Genomic DNA, 20,344 nt, shown 5'->3' with positions numbered 1-20,344 from the left:
GGTGACAGATTAACTGTCTAAGAAGCGGAGGCAATTGAGACTTGTCCTCCACCACCCGGATTGAGGTGAGTAACCGCACCACCACAAGGACCAACTTTGTAGTGGGAATTGGGTATTCCAAATTGGAAGAAAACTACTTATTTTGTTTGGAGCAATTGTATGCCATATTTGTATGTGTGCTGTGCATCAAAACAAGCTGAGAACTGTATTCCTGAATTGCATTATTATTTTAACTGCATGAAAAACAAAGTGTTATTCACATTTTGAATAAATTGAGAATAATTTAGATGATGAGCATTACTGATATGTCTTTAGATACATTTCAATGCCTCTGATTTGCCTTTGCATTCATGCACACAACGACCCCAACATTTTTTTTTTTTTTTGTAAATAAATAGAAAATGTTTGTGCAAAAAGAGTACACCTAAATGGAATGCAGTAATGGACACTTTTCACGATTAGGTTATATAATTGTGACAACTGTAATTGACATTTAACTACATGCAAGACTAACAATACTAATTATCATAAAATAATCCAGAGTGACATGAGTTTGGCATAGGATTGACTATTTTGCTTCTCATTTCCCTTTATTCAGCTATTGATTTAATTTATGATATTGTTGTTCATGGCATTAAAAAGGTTTGGATAATCGAAGCTTGTTGATTTACCTCCGCTCTCTGCCATCAATGTTCAATATGTCCAGTCTTAAAGGGATACTCACCCTCATGCCATCCCAGATATATATGACTTTCTTTCTTCAGCTGAACACAAAGGAAGATTTTTAGAAGAATATTTCAGCTCTGTAGGTCCATACAATGCAAGTGAATGGTGACCAGAACTTTAAAGGTCCAAAAATGACATAAAGACAGCATAAACGTAGTCCATAAGACTCCAGCTTTATCGGTCACCCAGTGAAACTGTCAAAATAAAGTTGAAGTTGGCCATCTGGTGCAGTCAAAACAACCTAGAGCTAAACACACTTAAAACCGTGGCGATGACAGTGGAGTCATTCAGGTTCCTGGGCTGTACCATCTCACAGGACCAGAGTGAAACACCCACATAGACCCTATTTTGAAAAAGGCCCAGCAGAGGTTGTACTTCCTTTGCATGTTGAGGAAGTTCAACCTGCCACCAGTGCTGCTGATACTGTTCTACTCAGCAGTCATTGAGTCTGTCCTCTGCACTTCTATAACTCTCTGGTTTGGTTCAGCTACGAAATCAGACATCAGATGTCTACTTAGGATAGTTTGGACTGCTGAGAGGATTATCGGCACTCCCTTACCCATCCTGCTAGAACAGTACACATCCAGAGTGAGGAAAAGGGCTGGTAAAATCACTCTTGATCAGTGGCAGTTTCACAGGGCCAGCAAAAATTTGACCTCATTGACCTTTTTACCTATGTATTTTCAATTGCTTTCAACTCCTAATTAATCTACAAACGAATAGCAAAAAACTAAACATATATCCAATCAGAATTTATTCCTCGGTGCTTACAAGCAGAGTATGACAACTGTTTCACAAATCGCATAATCCTTAGACGAAGCAGCATGAGAGTTTGAGCTCCACCCCCTCAGGCCTTCAGAATTTCCACAGAATCCCTCAACAGTGCAAATGAATGAGCAACTAAAGTCAGATTGTCAGATTCATCAGCCAATCAGATTGATTTATTTGTTCTTGGGTGTGATCATTAGGATATGTCCCTGTTGAGGCCTTCTAGCTGGCCTTGAGTGACGTAATCACGCTTTAAGTGACGTAATTTGAAAGCGAAGAGTGCAAGATCTTGCTGACGAGTCGGCTGTCATTATTGCCGCTATCACCATTGAGAAAGAGATCCTAATGGATTTAAAAACATGAGATGTTCTGCATGATCATACGATTCATTAATTAAACAGGAAAGGAGGGCTTGTTGGTAAGTGTTTGTTATAGCAACATCAAGAGTTTTCTAAGTGTAAATTAGGCTGCTTGAGCATTCAGTGTCAGATCAAGTTTTGAAAAGTAACCGTGTACCCTGACGAAACAAAATGTATTGCTCAATTTAAATCTCTCCTTGGTTCTGGCTTTCGTGTCTGGATGTGTTTTTAAAATGCCAATTGGTATTATTAGTTGCCACGTAATGTATGATGGGCATATGGCATCTTATTCAGTGTGAAACTATGTTTTCTTAATGGCATGAATCACACTGAAGGCCTAGACTTAAATTGCGCGGGCCATGGCTGCTCTTGACCCCATTCACCCAGCACAGTACCTGTTTGAACTGTTGCCCTCTGGCCGACACTACAGAGCAGGGAGCACCAGGACAGCCAGACACAGGAACAGCTTTTTCCCTCAGGCCATCCACCTCATGAACAGTTGAAAATGCCCCAAATACTTTCCGTTTGTCAATACAACCATGTGCAATATTCAATCCATCCGTTCCTACTTACATCCATGTTTCATTAAATATTCTTTAACAAATCCTACCTCTTCTTCAACTCATTACATCACCTGCACATAACTGTATATCTGTATATAAAATATTCTAACAACATTATTGCTCTATTGTATATTTCTCTTTTTCATATGTTATATCTTATTTTTTATCTTCATGTCACTATATGTATATATGTTTAAATGCATATGTTTGTATGCGTGTATCCATTTGCACTGGAAGCTTCTGTCACCATGACAAATTATTTGTGTGTGTGTGTGTGTGTGTGTGTTGTGTGTGTGTGTATTTGGCAATAAAGCTCATTCTGATTCTGATAAACTACACGATTATCATTCGCCGAATGACAATATTCACTAACCAATGGAAAGATGCCATACGTTCAATGACCGGGATAAAGTAATGATTGACAATTTAGAAGACCAATCTTTGCAATGATATCTCAAAGTGGTGACCAATGGGAAACATCAAAATCTGAAATCACCGCCTTCATTCGCATGCTGAGGTGATGACGTGGCAGGAAGATGCCGGAAGCACCGTTGTCGCTCCAAAAAAAAAATGGCTTACCAGACTGTCCGACAGGAATATTTACAGATTCCATTAGTCACTAGAGCTTACACCACCGCCTGCGTACTCACGACAGCCGCCGTGGTGAGTATTGACGAATATGTACCGTTAAAGCAGGGCTGGATCATCTGGCTGGCGTTTACAGATATATAATCCTTCCTGTAAAGATGTAAATAGACGTTCTGTTTAGAGAAATGCATCCAGTTCTACTTATCTGTTTAGCTGACTTGTCTAGATAGAAACCTCAGTGTCTTCGTGTTTGAGTTCATAGACTCCCATTGACAAGTGTAATTTTAACATTAAATAGTGCTTGTTTAGATACCTACAACATCTGCAGCATGTCATTCTTACCTGATTGTGAGGTTTACTTTGTCTTCACAGCAATTAGAACTCATCACACCTTTCCAGCTGTACTTCAACCCTGATTTAATACTAAAGAATTATCAGGTAAGTGGACAGTAAGTTTGGGATAGTTAAAGGCATAATCATTATTTAATTTTGTAGAGAATAATGTTTTTATTTTCAATATTGCAACAAGTGATTACAAGTGTTTTCTGTTTTTGGTGTCCACAGGTATGGCGGCTAATAACCAACTTTTTGTTTTTTGGTCCGGTGGGGTTCAACTTCTTATTCAACATGATATTTTTGTATCCTTACTATAATAGCATTTTAGTTATAGCGAGTCATTTGGTTCTAAAGGTAGTTCTTGAATGTTAAAGGGAGAGTGTTTTCAAAAATGTCATTATTTACTCACCCATATGTTGTTCCAAACCTGTATGACTTTCATTCTTCTGTGGAACACAAAAGGAGATGTTATGTAGATGTGAGCCTCAGTCACCATTCACTTTCATCTCTCAATGCAAATGAATGGTGAGTGAGGCTCACATCTGCATAGTATCTCCTTTTGTGTTCCACGGAAGAATGAAAGTCCTTCGGGTCTGGAACAAGGTGATGACAGCATATTCATTTTGGGGGGAACTATCACTAAGGTTTATTCAGTCCTTAACCTGAGTCTCACAGGTACCGGTACTGTCGGATGCTGGAGGAGGGCTCCTTCAGAGGCAGAACTGCTGACTTTGTCTTTATGTTCCTCTTCGGTGGCCTTCTCATGACTGTATCCTTCAAAACAATTTTAGAAGAGAAGTCTCCTAGTTGTAGGCATGAGCTATGCAAAATGCTATACAGAGTCATTTTCAATCTGGGGTCTGTAAAAACAATAGATGTTTAACTGAAAAAGCATAGAAACCAATACAGAGTTCAGCAGTGACCACCCACATTTCTTAGTCCCTTTAGTATTTTCCCTGTTCTCTTGTCTTTTAAAAAGTACTTGAGCAAATTGTTCTAAGGTTTATCCATCCGTACCGGGATAAATCAGGGCCTGAATAAAATTTGTAATGCTAAAACATCTGAAATTTTGCAACAATCTCACCTAAAACTTTAAGCTTCTCTTGAATATCTTGTTGCTTAATTAACAGGGAGAGTGTTATTGCAAGACGTGATGCAATCATATGCTGAGTTGCATTTATGTTGTTGTTATACATTTAACAAATAGGCAGTTAAAGAGCAGTTCATTCATAAATAACATTTCTGTCATTATTCACCCTCACCTTCAGGCCTGTTGGAATTACTCTCTTCCGTTGAACTCAAAAGGAGATGTTGGGCAGAATGTTAGTCTCAGTCACCATTCACTTTCACTATTAAAGTTTCCCTAACTTTAGTTACATTAAAAATTGCAGTTTAATGTTGACATAATGCTTTGAAAATGTTAACAGATGAAATCCTGAGAGAGAGAACCTTGCTTAAATAATATGTACAGTATATTAAAGATTGATAGATTATGTAATTTCATATTATGTATATTATTAATATTGTAGTTTTTACATTAATATTTTATTATTGTTTATGTATATTATTAGGAATGTTCACCCAAAAATGAAAATCCTAATTTACTCACCTTTATTCCATCCCAGATGTGTATGACTTACTTTCTTCTGCAGAACTCAAGCAAGATTTTTTGAAGACTATTTCATCTCTGTTGGTCCATTCAATGCAAGTGAATGGTGACCAGAACTCAGAAGGCCCAAAAATAACAAAGGCAGTATTAAAGTAATACAACTCCAGTTATTAAATCCATGTCTTCTGAAGTGATATGATAGGTGTCGGTGAGAAACAGATCAATATTTAAGTCCTTTTTTTAATAGCAATCTTCATCTTTACAAAGTAATTTCAACACCAGCATGTGGAAGTGAATGTGTACACTGGCGGACAAAAGTTTGGAATAATGTACAGATTTTGCTCTTATGGAATGAAATTAGTACTATTATTCATCAAAGTGGCATCCAACTGATCACTATGTTTAGTCTGGACATTAATAATGTGAAAAAATTACTGTTACAATTTGAAAAAAATTTCAGAACTTCTTAAACTACTTCAAAAGAGTTCTCATCAATAAATCCTCCATGTGCAGAAATGACATTTGCTTTGATATTCCAGCTGTCAGTTTGTCCAGATACTCAAATGACATTTCACCTCACACTTCCATGTTGGACACTTCTCACGCACCTTACAGTCCAGCTGATCCCACAAAAGCTCAATGGGGTTAAGATCCATAACACTCTTTTCCAATTATCTGTTGTCCAATGTCTGTGTTTCTTTGCCCACTCAAACCTTTACTTTTTTTTTTCCTGTTTCAAAAGTGTCTTTTTCTTTGCATTTCTTCCCATAAGTCCTGCACCCTGAGTCTTCTCTTTACTGTTGTACATGAAACTGGGGTTGAGCAGGTAGAATTCAATGAAGCTGTCAGCTGAGGACATGTGAGGTGTCTATTTCTCAAACTAGAGACTCTGATGTATTATCCTCTTGTTTAGTTGTACATCTGGACTTCACATCTCTTTCTGTCCTTGTTAGAGCCAGTTGTCCTTTATCTGTGAAGACTGTAGTGTGAACTGTACCTTTGTGTGAAATCGTTTTTTTTTTTTGGCAATTTCAGGCATTGCAGTGCAGTGCCTTCATTCTTCAAAACAATGATTGACTGATGAGTTTCTAGAGAAAGCTGTTTCATTTTTTTTTTTTTTTTTGCCATTTTTGACCTAATATTGACCTTAAGACATGCCAGACTATTGCATACTGTGACAACTCAAAAACAAACACACAGACAATGTTAAGATTCATTTAATGAACCAAACTGTTTTCAGTGGTGTTTAATATAATGGCAAGTGATTTTCTAGCACCAAATTAGCAATTTTTCATGATTACTCAAGATTAAGATGTTGAAGTGATGTCTGCTGGAATTGGGGCTTGTCTATATTTGATCAAAGATTACTTTTTCAATTAGTGATGGTGCTGTTTTTTTTACATCAGTAATGTTCTGACTATACTTTGTGATCAGTTGAATGCCACGTTGGTGAATTAAAGTACCAATTTCCTTCTGAAACAGCAACATCTGTCCATTATTCCAAACTTTTGGCCACCAGTGTAGATTTACAGTAAAAAGGACTTAAATGTTGATCTGTTTCTCACCCACACCTATCACATCCCTTCAGAAGACATGGATTTAACAACTGGAGTCTTATGGATGAATTTTATGCTGCCTTTTGGGCCTTCAAAATTCTGGTCATAGGATCTTTTAAAAATCTCTCTTTGTGTTCTGCAGAAGAAAGAAAGTCATACAGATCTGGGATGGCTTGAGGGTGAGTAAATTATGAGATAATTTACTGATTCACAAGGCAGCGAAAATATGATGGAGCTCTACAGAAATTAGGTGTGTAAGCATATCTGTTAATTCTGCTGCTGGTAGCATTATGCAAAGCATTTGTGCGTTTCTTGGTGCTGTATTACCTTGAGGGAATGGCACGATATGAAAGGAGGCAAAACTAGAATGCTCTAAAGTCACTCGCTTGCAGCGTTGTCAGCACTATTGATTATAAATGAGCGATTGTTTTATCGCATCACTCGCGTACAGAGCCATGGTAAACCAGCATTAGCATGTGAAATTAACAGGTTTTTAGATGCATCTTAAGTTCGGTAAATATGCGCTGAACTCAACTCATTCAAAGAGCTCCTGAAAGCTTCATGAGAGAGAGGAGGAAGAGCTGATTTATTTGTTCAGATTCTGGTATTACAGTTTGAAACAAAGACATTATTTATTTGATCATCTGTTTGGATTGGTTTACCAGTTCTTAGCTACATGTTAAAGTGAATATAAGTGTGTGGGAATTTCCCACATAATGAAATTGGAAGATGGGTGAATTATTAAAATTGTGTGCATTACCCGCAATCCCATGCCAAATTTCAGGCCCTGTAAATCGCAACATTTGATTGAAGCAAGAAGTATTTGAAAATCCAAACAGAAGTTTGAGAAACTCTGGTTTGGATCATTTGTAAAGACAATTTTTTTTTTTTTTTTTTTTTTTATTAAAGTTGGAAATGTAAGTTCAGGCATGTGCAAATACACTACTGAAACCTGCACTTAAAAGACGAGTAATTGGTGGGCAAATATGTGACTCTGGAGTATGTGGGACAGTGACCATGGGTAAAGGAAATGCATCATGTCTTGGGATGTGTTAGATAAGGCTTCTGGAAGCTAATTTCAATCACATAATGCAATACAATGATTAAGTCTTGTGGTAAGTTGAGCACCATGGGAAAATACCATGGGATGTATTCTGCTGGTCAGTGGAAAATATGACCACAAAATGAGACATCCCTCAATGCAACCTCACGTTGATCAATATAAAAGTAGGTCAACGAGAAGATGGTCTATTTGGCCTCATTCTACCTTTAGTAAAATCAGGTGAAATTTCCTCTAGAACAATAGCCAAAATTCCATTGAGATTGTGTTTCTTGTTATCAAGGCATCCAGACAAAAACATTCCATTTTGTTTACATGAAATTTTTTCTTAATGTATGCATGTACAGATATTTGGCATGTTTGTCAATCTTGTGTTCTTAGGTCAGGCTTTCACCATTATGCTGGTGTACATCTGGAGCAGACGAAACCCAAACGTGCGCATGAATTTCTTCGGCCTTTTGAATTTCCAGGCGCCCTTCCTGCCGTGGGTGCTCATGGGATTCTCTCTGCTGCTGGGAAACTCCATCATTATTGATCTTTTAGGTAGATATTTATCTGTGCGGATTCATGGTGTTTTGTCAAATTTATGCTTGCGTGTTCATTTGTCCAGACACTTGAAGTGATAAACATGTGACAGAAACCTTTCACTATTTACTTAAAGCTTTATGGATTTACAACCACAGCCAACAGACTGATAACCCCCAAGTACATCTATTCCTAATATATATGACTAAGTTCGTGGTTTCTCTTTTTTCAATTCAAGGCATTGTCGTAGGACACGTGTACTTCTTTCTGGAGGATGTGTTTCCCAACCAACCAGGTGGTGGCAGATGGCTGAGGACTCCCTCCATTCTGTAAGTGATAGTTGCTTGCAATGTTAAAGGTGCACTCAGCGATTCCTGAGAAACACAGTTGATATTCAAACTCAAATGCCCAAACAAACACACCCCTCCCTTCAGTGCTCCTTTGGAAGCTCCGCCCCCCAAATTCATGCACACGAAACTGTTTTACTCACACCAGCTCTAGACACTCATATCTCTCCTGCTACTAAATCTAACGTCACAACAACTTCATATATGGGTTCTGTGAAACATGGCACAATTTATGTTACCCACCTATAGAGACGAAAAAGATCAACTTCTGCATCCATCTTCAAGCCTTTAACATCACAAAAAGTGGAGTGGATTAGAATTACTGAGTGCACCTTTAAGCTTTTTTTGGCAGGTTATTACAAATATACAGTAGTTAATGAGAACAAATGGTTTATTATGGACTAATGTTAAGTTTTAATAACTCCGTGGTATATATGTCAGTATCAGTTTTATGCCAGAAACAAGGTCTTTGCAAGTACAGACACCGATAATTGACCAATGCATGGCAAGTGTGCGCTCCAAGAGTACAAACTTTACATGCCGTCTTGGCATTCATCATTGAAAAATGTTGCTGATCAAAAACAACAAAAAATATACTTTTAATTTTAATCACACAGATGCAGTAAAAAAGCAGTTGCTTAGTTGCACTTAACCAAAACACTTCTGTGAGATGCTCGCAAAACTGAAAGAGACGGAACCGTTTAGGACGTGTTCTACCATATCAATGTAATTAATAGAAAATAAAACAAATGGTGCATGTAAATTATAAGCATTTAACTAATATATATATAAAAATATATTATTGTGATGGAACGACGTGACCCTTCCTTGGATCATCGTCGTCTGATTATCCCTGTTCCGACAGCGTAAGTTGAGGTGCACCTGATGTTAATATAGCCTCATCGCCGCTGCCTCTTAGTGTGCCTCTTGCCCCTGTGCATGCACACTCACGTGTCTAGGAACACACCTCGCAGGTCTAGGAATGGAGTGGACGGGGTTGGAATTGGATGTGCCGGAATTGAATGTGCCGGAATCCCCAGCTCGGGTTGGAAGAGTCGCAGGGGAAGAGAGCACACAACAAGCAAGCCACCACACCTCATGCCCCAGAACCAGGAGGGGAGCTCATGCTGCCACCGAATACTGCCCCAATATACCTGAACCTTACCCTATCTTCACTTCTTATCCTTTACATAGCCCCATTTCACTGTGAGGATGCCAGATTCCCCTTTGTTTTGAGCACTACCATGGACACTTTATTTTTTTCCCTTTAGGACTTTTATTTTGCTTATTATTTCATATAAATGCCTCTCCGAGGCCTGAAGCCACACCCACTGTGTCTGTCTCTTGCTCACCCCGACACACTCAACTCACACACACACACACACACACACACATATATATATATATATATATATATATATATATGTATATATGTATGAAAAGTTTTTAAGGGATCATAATGGAATACTTCACCCAAAATGGAAAATTCCCTAATTATTTACTCACCTTCAATGCAATCCAAGATGTGAATGACTTTCTTTCTTCAGCAGAACACAAACAAAGATTTTTTTGAGGAACATCTCAGCTCTGTAGGTCCATAAAATGCAAGTGAATGGTGACCAAAACCTTGAAGCTGACCAAAAGCACACAAAGGCAGCATAAAAAATAATCCATCAGTCTAGTGGTTAAATCCTTGAAAAGGGAAAAACATCCAGTATGCGGCAGTCCTGTGGGCGAAAATGCCTTGTTGATGCTAGAGGTCAGAGGAGAATGGGCCGACTGATTCAAGCTGATAGAAGAGCAACTTTGCCTGAAATAACCACTCGTTACAACCGAGGTATGCAGCAAAGCATTTGTGAAGCCACAACACGCACAACCTTGAGGCGGATGGGCTACAACAGCAGAAGACCCCACCGGGGACCACTCATCTCCACTACAAATAGGAAAAAGAGGCTACAATTTGCAAGAGCTCACCAAAATTGGACAGTTGAAGACTGGAAAAATGTTGCCTGGTCTGATGAGTTTTGATTTCTGTTGAGACATTCAGATGGTAGAGTCAGAATTTGGCATAAACAGAATGAGAACATGGATCCATCATGCCTTGTTACCACTGTGCAGGCTGGTGGTGGTGGTGTAATGGTGTGGGGGATGTTTTCTTGGCACACTTTAGGCCCCTTAGTGCCAATTGGGCATCGTTTAAATGCCATGGCCTACCTGAGCATTGTTTCTGACCATGTCCATCCCTTTATGGCCACCATGTACCCATCCTCTGATGGCTACTTCCAGCAGGATAATGCACCATGTCACAAAGCTCGAATCATTTCAAATTGGTTTCTTGAACATGACAATGAGTTCACTGTACTAAAATGGCCCCCACAGTCACCAGATCTCAACCCAATAGAGCATCTTTGGGATGTGGTGGAAAGGGAGCTTCGTGCCCTGGATGTGCATCCCACAAATCTCCATCAACTGCAAGATGCTATCCTATCAATATGGGCCAACATTTCTAAAGAATGCTTTCAGCACCTTGTTGAATCAATGCTACGTAGAATTAAGGCAGTTCTGAAGGTGAAAGAGGGGCAAACACAGTATTAGTATGGTGTTCCTAATAATCCTTTAGGTGAGTGTATTTTGTTGTTTCTTAAGTCTTTTTTTTTTAAATGTATTTATTTTTATACCCTTTCCAGGAAAATGCTCTTTGACACACCAGAGGAAGATGCCAACTACAACCCTCTCCCTGAGGAGCGCCCAGGAGGCTTTGCCTGGGGTGAGGGTCAGAGACTCGGAGGCTAGTCTCAACACTCTGGTGCCTGTCACCACATGGACATCTCTGAGAGCAAGGACAAACTTGTTTCTCTTGTGCTGTATTAAAGAACAGGAGCTCCACTCATTGAACTAAAGGGAGACTGCAGTTTGTGTGCAAGGAAATCATATGCCTCAAAATAGTAGCAAGGCACATACTGCTTCTCTGACTGTGGATTTGAGTAAGGAACTGACTTTTGATATGTTGCTGTTTTTGTCCTGCGCAACAGTGATTCCAAATGGAACAGCCTTGAAATGAAAAATATCTATTGATTATCACAGGACAGGTGTGATTTTACTTTTTCTTGATTTTTTTTTTTTCTTTTTTCTTTTTTAAGAATAAATGTATGTAAAAAAAAAAATTAGCACTTAAGCCAGTTTTTAAAAGTATTTTATTTAATTTGTGTCCACAAACAAACATACAGCGATCAGCCACAACATTAAAACCACCTGCCTAATATTGTGTAAGTCCCCCTCGTGCTGCCAAAACAGCACCAAACCGCATCTCAGAATAACATTCAGAGCTGATGTTCTTCTCAACACAATTGTACAGATGTGTTGGTTTTTCTGTAACTTTTTTGCAGTGAGTATTTCTGTAACTGCTGATCTTCTGGGATTTTCACACACAACAGTCTCTAGAATTCACTCAGAATGGTGCCAAAAACAAAAAACGTCCAGTGAGGGGCAGTTCTGCGGCCAGAAACATCTTGTTGACGAGAGAGGTACATTGCTCAAGTAAAAGGCAAAGCTGTGTAGTACATGAAAATTATCAGTGCAAATGATTTTCTCTTTATATACACATCAGGATCCAGGAATAAGATGCTGCTCCTGATCTTACAATGTCTTACAAATATCTTTCAAGCTTGCACAAACACCTTCCAATAACAGTTCTCATGATCCTTATTTTAACAGAAAATTATATATTCAGATGATGATTTCAAAAGGCGTATTGCAGTTTTAACAGAGGGAAGTGAAACAATGGTTTAATTCAATGACAGTAAACATGCCTGTATAAGGTTATGTATATTAATATATAGTTGTAGCTCAACTTGCTTTGATGGTGAAAACCAAATGGGTTATATACTGTATATAATTCAAGTGCTAAAAACCATCAGCAGTCAGAGGTTAGTCCATGGCATAGTTCATTCCAGTCAGATTTCTGTGTTCACTCAAGTGTCCAGCTGAAGCTGATGGAAAGCCACTGCGGATTTTGTATCTTTTAACCTACATCATCATAATCCTCACTGTCACAGTTAGGGATTTCAACATCATCATAATCAGGGATGTCCTCTAGGTCTTGACTTTTAGTCTGAACTGTGGTGTAGTGTGGGGGGAAGGATTGTTGGGGTGCAGGAGATGTGGAGCCCTCAACCACTACGTAGTCTGGCGTAGACACCAAATCCTCATAACTCTGATTCACTGCAAATACAGATGTGATCACAAACTGGTGACATTGCTGTTGCATAGAGCAGCGGCTCTCAACTGGTTTTGCACCCCAATATTACATTGAATGTCAGGTGGTAACTCAACAGTACTGATATTGTTTATACAAAGTTCCTTAAAATCAAACTTTGAAATGTATTAATATTAACTGCATAGGCCAAACAATATGCTGAATAGGAACAGCAGAAGTGTGATTTATCGATCTAACAAAAGAAAAAAAAACACTGGGCTAAGTATGTGTTAGTATTAGCCATATTACCAAGTGTCAGATAAATTTGTGACAAAATACTGTATGTCGAGTCTTGGACGTCAACATCAAAAGATATTGTTGCTAAAGCTGATAAGGTTTTTCTTATCAGAAAATAAGTTAATTATATGATCTGTTATTATTTGCATTCGGCATTCTCCAGTCAAAACAGATTTGCCACCCATTTTGGAGTTCTGATCCACCAGTTGAAATCCACTTGCATAGGGTGGTTGCTGGGAGCAAATGGTTGGAAAGTAAGAAGTGACAATCTGTCTCAAACATACAGTATGTACATTTGTAACAGGGCTTATTTATGTCTTGTTTATTAACTGTTCATGAATGGAAACAAGAGCAGCTCAGTGAAGAGAATGAATATAAAACCAAAACTGACCAGAATTTGTAGATGGGAATTGGTCTCTAGGAGGTAAGGATGGTTTCTCATTCTTAAAGTCACTGTGACAAACTTGGTTGTCCCTGTCATGGAAAAAGTCATTTACATTTAAAATGTAAGCACATTTTTAGTTTATAATAAGGATCAGGTCTTATCTAAGCTTGACAGACTTACTCATTTTTTAATTTGGGGTCACTATAATGATTTGGCTTTGTTTGTGGTTGGTTCCGAGCAGCTAGAAAAAGACAAAATTTCCAAGAGAAAAGGACTTTAAAAAAAATGTATAGTTAATTAAATAAAAATTAATTAAACAAAACATAGTGCAGATAATGATCACTGTTATTGGGGCATGTTGTAACAAAAGTTGTGTTAAATAAATGTTAAGCCAAGACTGTAAGAAATGTGCTTACAGAAATCGACTTTCAAAAATAAAACTACCCTGAGAAATATTCACTTCAGTAAAAAGAGTGACAACTAGCTCCTTGATATAATGCCGATCATGGTAGCCTACATATATATACACATTTTCCTACATATTGAAAAACTGATAGTCAAATATCATTTCAAGTTAAAGATGCTCTCAGTCATTTTTGTCCCTCATTAAAAAGGTTTTACTTCTAAAGAAATGAATAGTAATTTTGAAACAGAAGTATGAAATCGTGACCACTCATGTGAGATGAAGAGTTCAGTCATATCAGTAACCTTATAAAAGCTCTTTTATTCTACATTGAGAGGGTCCCCTCATGGGAGCAGCCATGTTAGTGTCACATGACCAGCTGAACACTACTCTCTTGATCTCAGTAACTGCCCTGTTATTGGACACTTTCATTCATGGATTAAATTAACCCTGGCTGACCTCGCATAGTGAATTTCTACAATGATATTAGTAACTGAAAACTACTGTGTTTGACTAATGCAGCATCCAGTCCACTAGGTGTCACTCTTAGCCAAAGTAAGTCACTTCGACATACTTCAAAAATTACCGAATGCACCTTTAACACACATATTGTTTATGTCTTGTGGCTATACTTTTGAAAAAGTGAGTATTTTAACATTTACAGATTGGCCCCATTCACTTCCATTGTAAGTGCATCACTGTTTTTGCTTCTTTTTGTTTTTTTAAGAAAAGGAGGGTGAGTCAAAATATTTTTTTTGTGGTAATCAATATTATGCCACAAATGCTGTCGATTGAGCTAAACTTGTATAGGTGTCGGTGTAAGCCATACTTCTGTAACTGGTCCCACTCGACTTGCTCCGAGCGAGTTTTGAACCGGTGTCAGCCGGCATGGGTGGCAGGCACGCTAACTAGGGGGCTAAAGGCTACAGCCTCTAGTGTCTGTCACTAGTGCACCTCTTAAGGCCAGGGTAGTGAGGTTTACACATACCACACAGCTATCACATACCAGCTGGCTCCCGTTACACTTCGATATACTTCCAAAAATTACTGAGTGCACCTTAAAGCTTTTAGAGGGATTATCACCCAATTCTTAATTCTGAACATTCTCTGTAACAGACAGGCTAAACTCTCATTCAAGGAGTTCTCATTAAAGGTGCACTCAGTAATTTTTTAAGTTCGTTATTTTGGATTTACACTGACACAAAAGTTGTCAGTTCCCAATTTCGTAGTTAAAAATTCAATATCAACAGTCAGCCATGGTTAATTTAATGCAATTGTGAATGTGTCAAATAACAGGGTGGTTACTGAGGTTAAGTGAGTAATATTCAACTTGTCAAGTGATCATAACATGGCTGCTCCCATGTGGGGACCCCTCCCCATGAAGAATAAAACAGCTTTTAAAAGGTTTCTATGACTGGGGTGTTCATCTTGTGTGAGTGCTCATGATTTTATACTTCTGTTTAAAAATGACTATTCATTCCTTAAGGAGTAAAACTTTTTTTTTTTAATGAGGAAAGTATTACTGACAGCACCTTCAAATGCTCTGTTTTCCATAGCTGTTGTGTTACTAAATGCATAACAGTATATGCATATCTCAATAGTGTTGGCCAATGTAATTTACCTCTTTTACTGATGCAAACATTGATGATAATGAAAATTATGACAATCACCAGAGACACCAGAATCATGGCCAGCAGTAATGCGATCCAAAAGTCTGGACGTATTGACGCCATCTATGAAATCAAACAAAGAAAATGCTTTCTTCTCAGTTTTAACTGACATTTTGTTTCATTAAATTTTTCCTTTTGGCTTCTGCTGCTTCTCGTTTTCAGATCAGGCACATTGCTTGAGGTTGCTTTTTTCCAGTCAGCCGTATTTCCTGGGTGGAAAATATTACTAAGAATACCTTTTTTGTTTGCTTCCTAATAGTTCTAAAAAACCATGTTAAAATGACATATCACCCTGTATACATTTTATACATGCAACAACTAGTAAGTGTAAACAATTAGTAAACAACTGCCTGGGAATGAAGATAGTAATTTCCATATGCAATTTTCAAATATAACTCACAACTTTGCTCTATCATGCAAACTGCACTCATCCTGGTGTGACAGATGTTTTACAGATGATTAACTAACTTCCTGCATTGTTTTTTCCCCCCATGGCACTTGCTTGTTATGTGACCAAGTACTTTTTACTCCACTATCTAAACTCTACGTATTTGAGATTTTAAATATTTTCATTATCTTCAAAGTGCAGAATTAGAAAATAGACAATTATTCATAATTTAAATGGTTCCTAAATGGTTGAGCACATATTAATAATAATGTTTTTGTTTGTTTGTGTATACATGCAATGGTTTACAAGTCAAATGTTGCTCAATTATTATACCAGTTTTGGGTATTAGGAGGCATATCTCAATATGACAGAATGCACTGACATTCTACGATCCGTTGTTTAACTATTAAAGAGCAAAAGATAAACACAAACTAAAGTAACCTATAAAATATTGCCATACTGCATTTCTTATGTCAAATCACTCTGATACAAAATTATAAAATACTGTATTTATTAAAATTGGACTTGAGACCCATAATGGCTATTTAAATGTCTGTGATGATAAAAATATTTAAAATGTAATTACCTTTATCCTGAGCATAGATCCCAATCAGAGTGTAATAAACAACTGGGTCCTTACATGGTTGTTTAAATAAACTAGAATAAATTTCTCATAACTTCCAACTTCTCTACCCACCCTCCCCACCTCCTCCTACTTAAGCTGAGGGTCTGAGTAACTCAGTAAGTGCTAGTCAATTCTGCATCTGCTGTGGTTTTTAGAGTGACGTGGGAAGCTCAAATTTAGAGAGCGAGAGAGAGACAGAGAGGGTTCGTGTAACACAGGAGCAGCACTTCTGCTATTGTGCAGAGAACTGAATCTAGGCGTTTATTACACTCACAGTTGAAAGGGGACTGTTCTGGTTAGCATGCAGGAACCAATAATCCAATTAACATCAGAGGTGGGTAGAGAAGCCATAAACTGTACTCAAGTAAAAGTACTAAGTCTTTCAAAAATGAATTACTCATGTAGAAGTAAAAGCACTAATGTTAATAATTACTTGAGTAAGAACGTATCCAATTAAAAGGACCCAGTTAGTGATTACCACTAAACCAGAATGACTTGGACACAATGAACACAATTAAGGAGATGTTAGACAAACTTTTATCCTCAGTCACCATTTACATTCCATTTGTTTGCCATTTTTGAAAGTAAATGGTGACTGAAATGGAAAGGGTAGTACCATAGCTTCATTGTTTTGTTTGTTGTGTTTTCGGATTTGCCGTTGTGTTATTTGATTTGTTGTTGTGTTTTGCACTTCACGGCCACCGTACATATGGCTGTATGCTCGTGCAGCATTATCAAGTATGTGATCAGCAGAGCAAAATAATATTCTGTCTACATGCCAAAATCCTCGCCTTGAAAGTAGACGGCTCGAGTCAGGGGAGGAGTGAAATAAGTGCAGTCAAGTCAGATAATTCTCACTTCTCCTAGTGGATCAGACACATTTGAGATCAAAGGCAGATATCGCAGGATTCACGTTCATGCGCTGTTGCTGATAAAGTGGATATAATTTAAATTCTGTTGCTTTAAAATTAAAATAAATATAATGAAAAAGACACTCAATGTAGTATATACCTGTTATTTAATTTCACCAATAAGACGTGACTTTCCATCCATTTTTAGTTTAATAAAGACACGTATTTCAGATATTTCAGAAATATGATACAAAAAATCACATATCCAATACAGAAATCACACTGTCAGAATGTAGGGAATATTCACATACTGTATCATTTATATACTTTAAACATGATATTAGAGTGTAACGAATTAGGGTGTTTTTTTTTGTATTAAGTTAAGTTTGATATTAAAACTTTGTTTACTGTTAAGCCGGTTCCCGCCTCCTCCTTCCCATCCTTAAACTGTTACAGTGGTGCCGAAACCCAGGACGGAGGAGGGATGTGCTGTTGCGGAGTCCTCGGCACTGCCGCCTGCCAAAGGAGCAGCCGCGGCCATCTGAAGGGGAGGAGCGGTTCCGTCCACCGGGTATTTATGCATAGTCACCATATTAATATAAGTTACATTGCCAGACACAATATTTACATACATTTTAGTTCTTTTAAAACTTTACATGTTTCAGTGCTTTATTGTTTCCAATGAGCTGTGTCGTCAGCAAGTTGTTTCCATCATGTTTTCAGTTTGCACAGCTGGAAAAATCCAACTCGCCTCGCTCTCACCAGACTTTTTTGGCATCCATCACCATGACATCACATCAAGTCAGACATATTTCTAACCGGAGTGCACCAGCCACTGATCACCGGTGATTGCTTCTGTGCAGAACTTGCTCATCTCAAACACCAGATGCGAGTGGGGCTGCACAATGTGACATAAACAAATTGCTCCCATTAGAATAAATGACACAGTCTACAATGGATGGGTCCGCATGGCATTGCAAAACAACATCACTCCTGTCCGTTGTAGACAGTTTGTACCATAGATTTTTATGCACTGATGTACTGCAGCACTGATATAACAAAATGTATAATTAAAAACTGAAGTCAAAAGAGCCCGTAGGTACAGAATCACGCTGAAGCTGACCAATACCATAACTAACAAGCCTGTGTTATCATCACCACAACATACTGCAATGTGTATTCTTAGCTGAATCCATAATTCTGTATGCTGAAATTCCCACTTGTTTTGGTGTTGAATGAAGGCATCGCATAAACATAACTCTTCCTTTTCACTGTGTGAAATAAAAAAGTGTTTGTCTCATTCTGTTGCTGCAGTGATGAACTTGAGTTGAGTGACAGAGCGCCACTGTGAAGTTCCAGTGCCGTAAAATCAATAATATAACTAGAGTAACTTCCCCCATTGTAATGAAGCGAGAATACTTTTTTCATTAGAATTTCACCTGAGTACGAGTAAAAAATACCCGCCATTAAATCTACTTTTAAAAGAGTAAATGTAGTGTGTTACAACCCACCCCTGACAAAAATGTATATAAACAATCACTACGGAAAACCCCATATAACGATATTTATTTAGAGCTGTCGGATTAGTGCGAAATCGCAGGCTTATGTCATTCACCCTTGTTTGATTACTTCATGTCCGTAAGCTCAGAAAGATGGTTCGGCTGTGTCACGTGAGTATGGCGGTTCAGTCAGAAGTGGTGAAAAATCACTCTCCTTGTGTATTTGAACTGTTTATAACTGATTGGTGAAGTTGTTAGCTAGCTATGATGCTTGCATGATAAAGCTCACATTGGTTGCCATGCATTAATGAATCAAAAGTTTTTATAATTGCAATGTGTTTATTAGTTTAGCTTTTTCCGGTGAAGTTACTGTAACATATTTAATAATATCCATGGACATACAGTAAGTGGTTCTCACCTTTTTGACTCCGAGCCTCAAACATTTATCACACAGTTATTGTATTTCAATATAACTTATTTTGGATCATTTTAAAGGTGCATATATTTTCCTCAATACATTTTTTTACTCCCAATAAGATTAATGAAATGACCAAAAGTGAGTCAAATGGTGCTGTAATCAGACAAAGAAGAATCAGAAGCTGAATATTAGATGGACGTACCTACCAAGCCTGAAAATGTTACCTCCATCTAACCAAGAGTGATTTCAAATCAAGATAGATGCAAAACAGACATTCTTACACTTAACAAACACCTTTACCTAAACTGTCCAAAAACCAAATGAGAAATGAAAAGCACATTTTCTAAAGCAGCCTTATCATCTCATGCCATGTAATGACACTTCTATGACACATTTGTCTCACATGTCAGCTTGTGTGCTTGACTGGTCTTGAACCACATACTTCAGTGAGTGTTTAAAGCCCTACACACTATCAGGCGAGCTGCCGCGGAAGCTAATCACATTGTAATAAGTGTGGAAATGTACATGGGTCTGTAATACAAGGGTTAAAATGTAGTTTTTCAAATTATGTGTTATAGTTAAAGTGTTTTAATGTCACAACATAGCAATTTGTTAGTAATAGGGCAAAAACGATGCGTTTATAAAGTCACAATCAATCCTTGTAGTTGTGATTTGTGTGAAAGTGAATAAATTGCACAGTTGTTGTAATGCCTCTAGTGTTCATTTCACCAGGAAGCTGGCGAGACGTAGAATTTGGCATGTAAAAGTCAGTGTGCAAATATGTAATTATAATTATTATTTGCATTTTATAGGTATAAATCTTTGATACAAGTAAACGTATAGATGCCATAAAATCAGTAGACATGTTGTAATTTGGGCAAGATCTTCTGCTGTTTTACAGTGGACTTTTTTAATAATAGGATCAAATGGGCAGATTCAATTCATATCAAACTTGTGCATTGCCAATGCATTATTAGACACTATAAATACAGATATAAAACATATTGAATGCTGAAGTTTAATTAGCTACATTTTAAAATCTCATTACTATTATTTTCTCTATCTGCGTTCAGTCTCTCCAAGTATACCTGTCTGCAGCTTGCTGAACAGCCAGGTCCTTCTAACGGGACGAGTCCGCTGACGTGTGGTGAGTGAGGCAAAGTGGGTGTATTCAAC

The 20,344-nt window shown here is 37.8% G+C and overlaps 1 protein-coding gene across 1 annotated transcript; it reads left to right on the top strand.

Moving 5' to 3' along the window:
• The first annotated feature begins 2,951 nt into the window (after window positions 1-2,951).
• On the top strand, window positions 2,952-11,543 carry LOC127634466 (derlin-2). The gene is made up of 7 exons (XM_052114053.1): window positions 2,952-3,079; window positions 3,377-3,442; window positions 3,569-3,642; window positions 4,016-4,109; window positions 7,913-8,108; window positions 8,329-8,419; window positions 11,125-11,543. The coding sequence occupies exons 1-7, from the start codon at window positions 2,987-2,989 to the stop codon at window positions 11,228-11,230; spliced, it is 720 nt and encodes a 239-aa protein (XP_051970013.1). The 5' UTR covers window positions 2,952-2,986; the 3' UTR covers window positions 11,231-11,543.
• The last annotated feature ends 8,801 nt before the right edge of the window (window positions 11,544-20,344 follow it).

This window comes from Xyrauchen texanus, chromosome 4 (assembly GCF_025860055.1).
Source record: "Xyrauchen texanus isolate HMW12.3.18 chromosome 4, RBS_HiC_50CHRs, whole genome shotgun sequence".
NCBI classification, from domain to species: Eukaryota; Metazoa; Chordata; class Actinopteri; order Cypriniformes; family Catostomidae; genus Xyrauchen; species Xyrauchen texanus.
The sequence above is the reverse complement of the archived record's forward strand: the minus strand, read 5'-3'. Positions and strand labels throughout refer to the sequence as shown.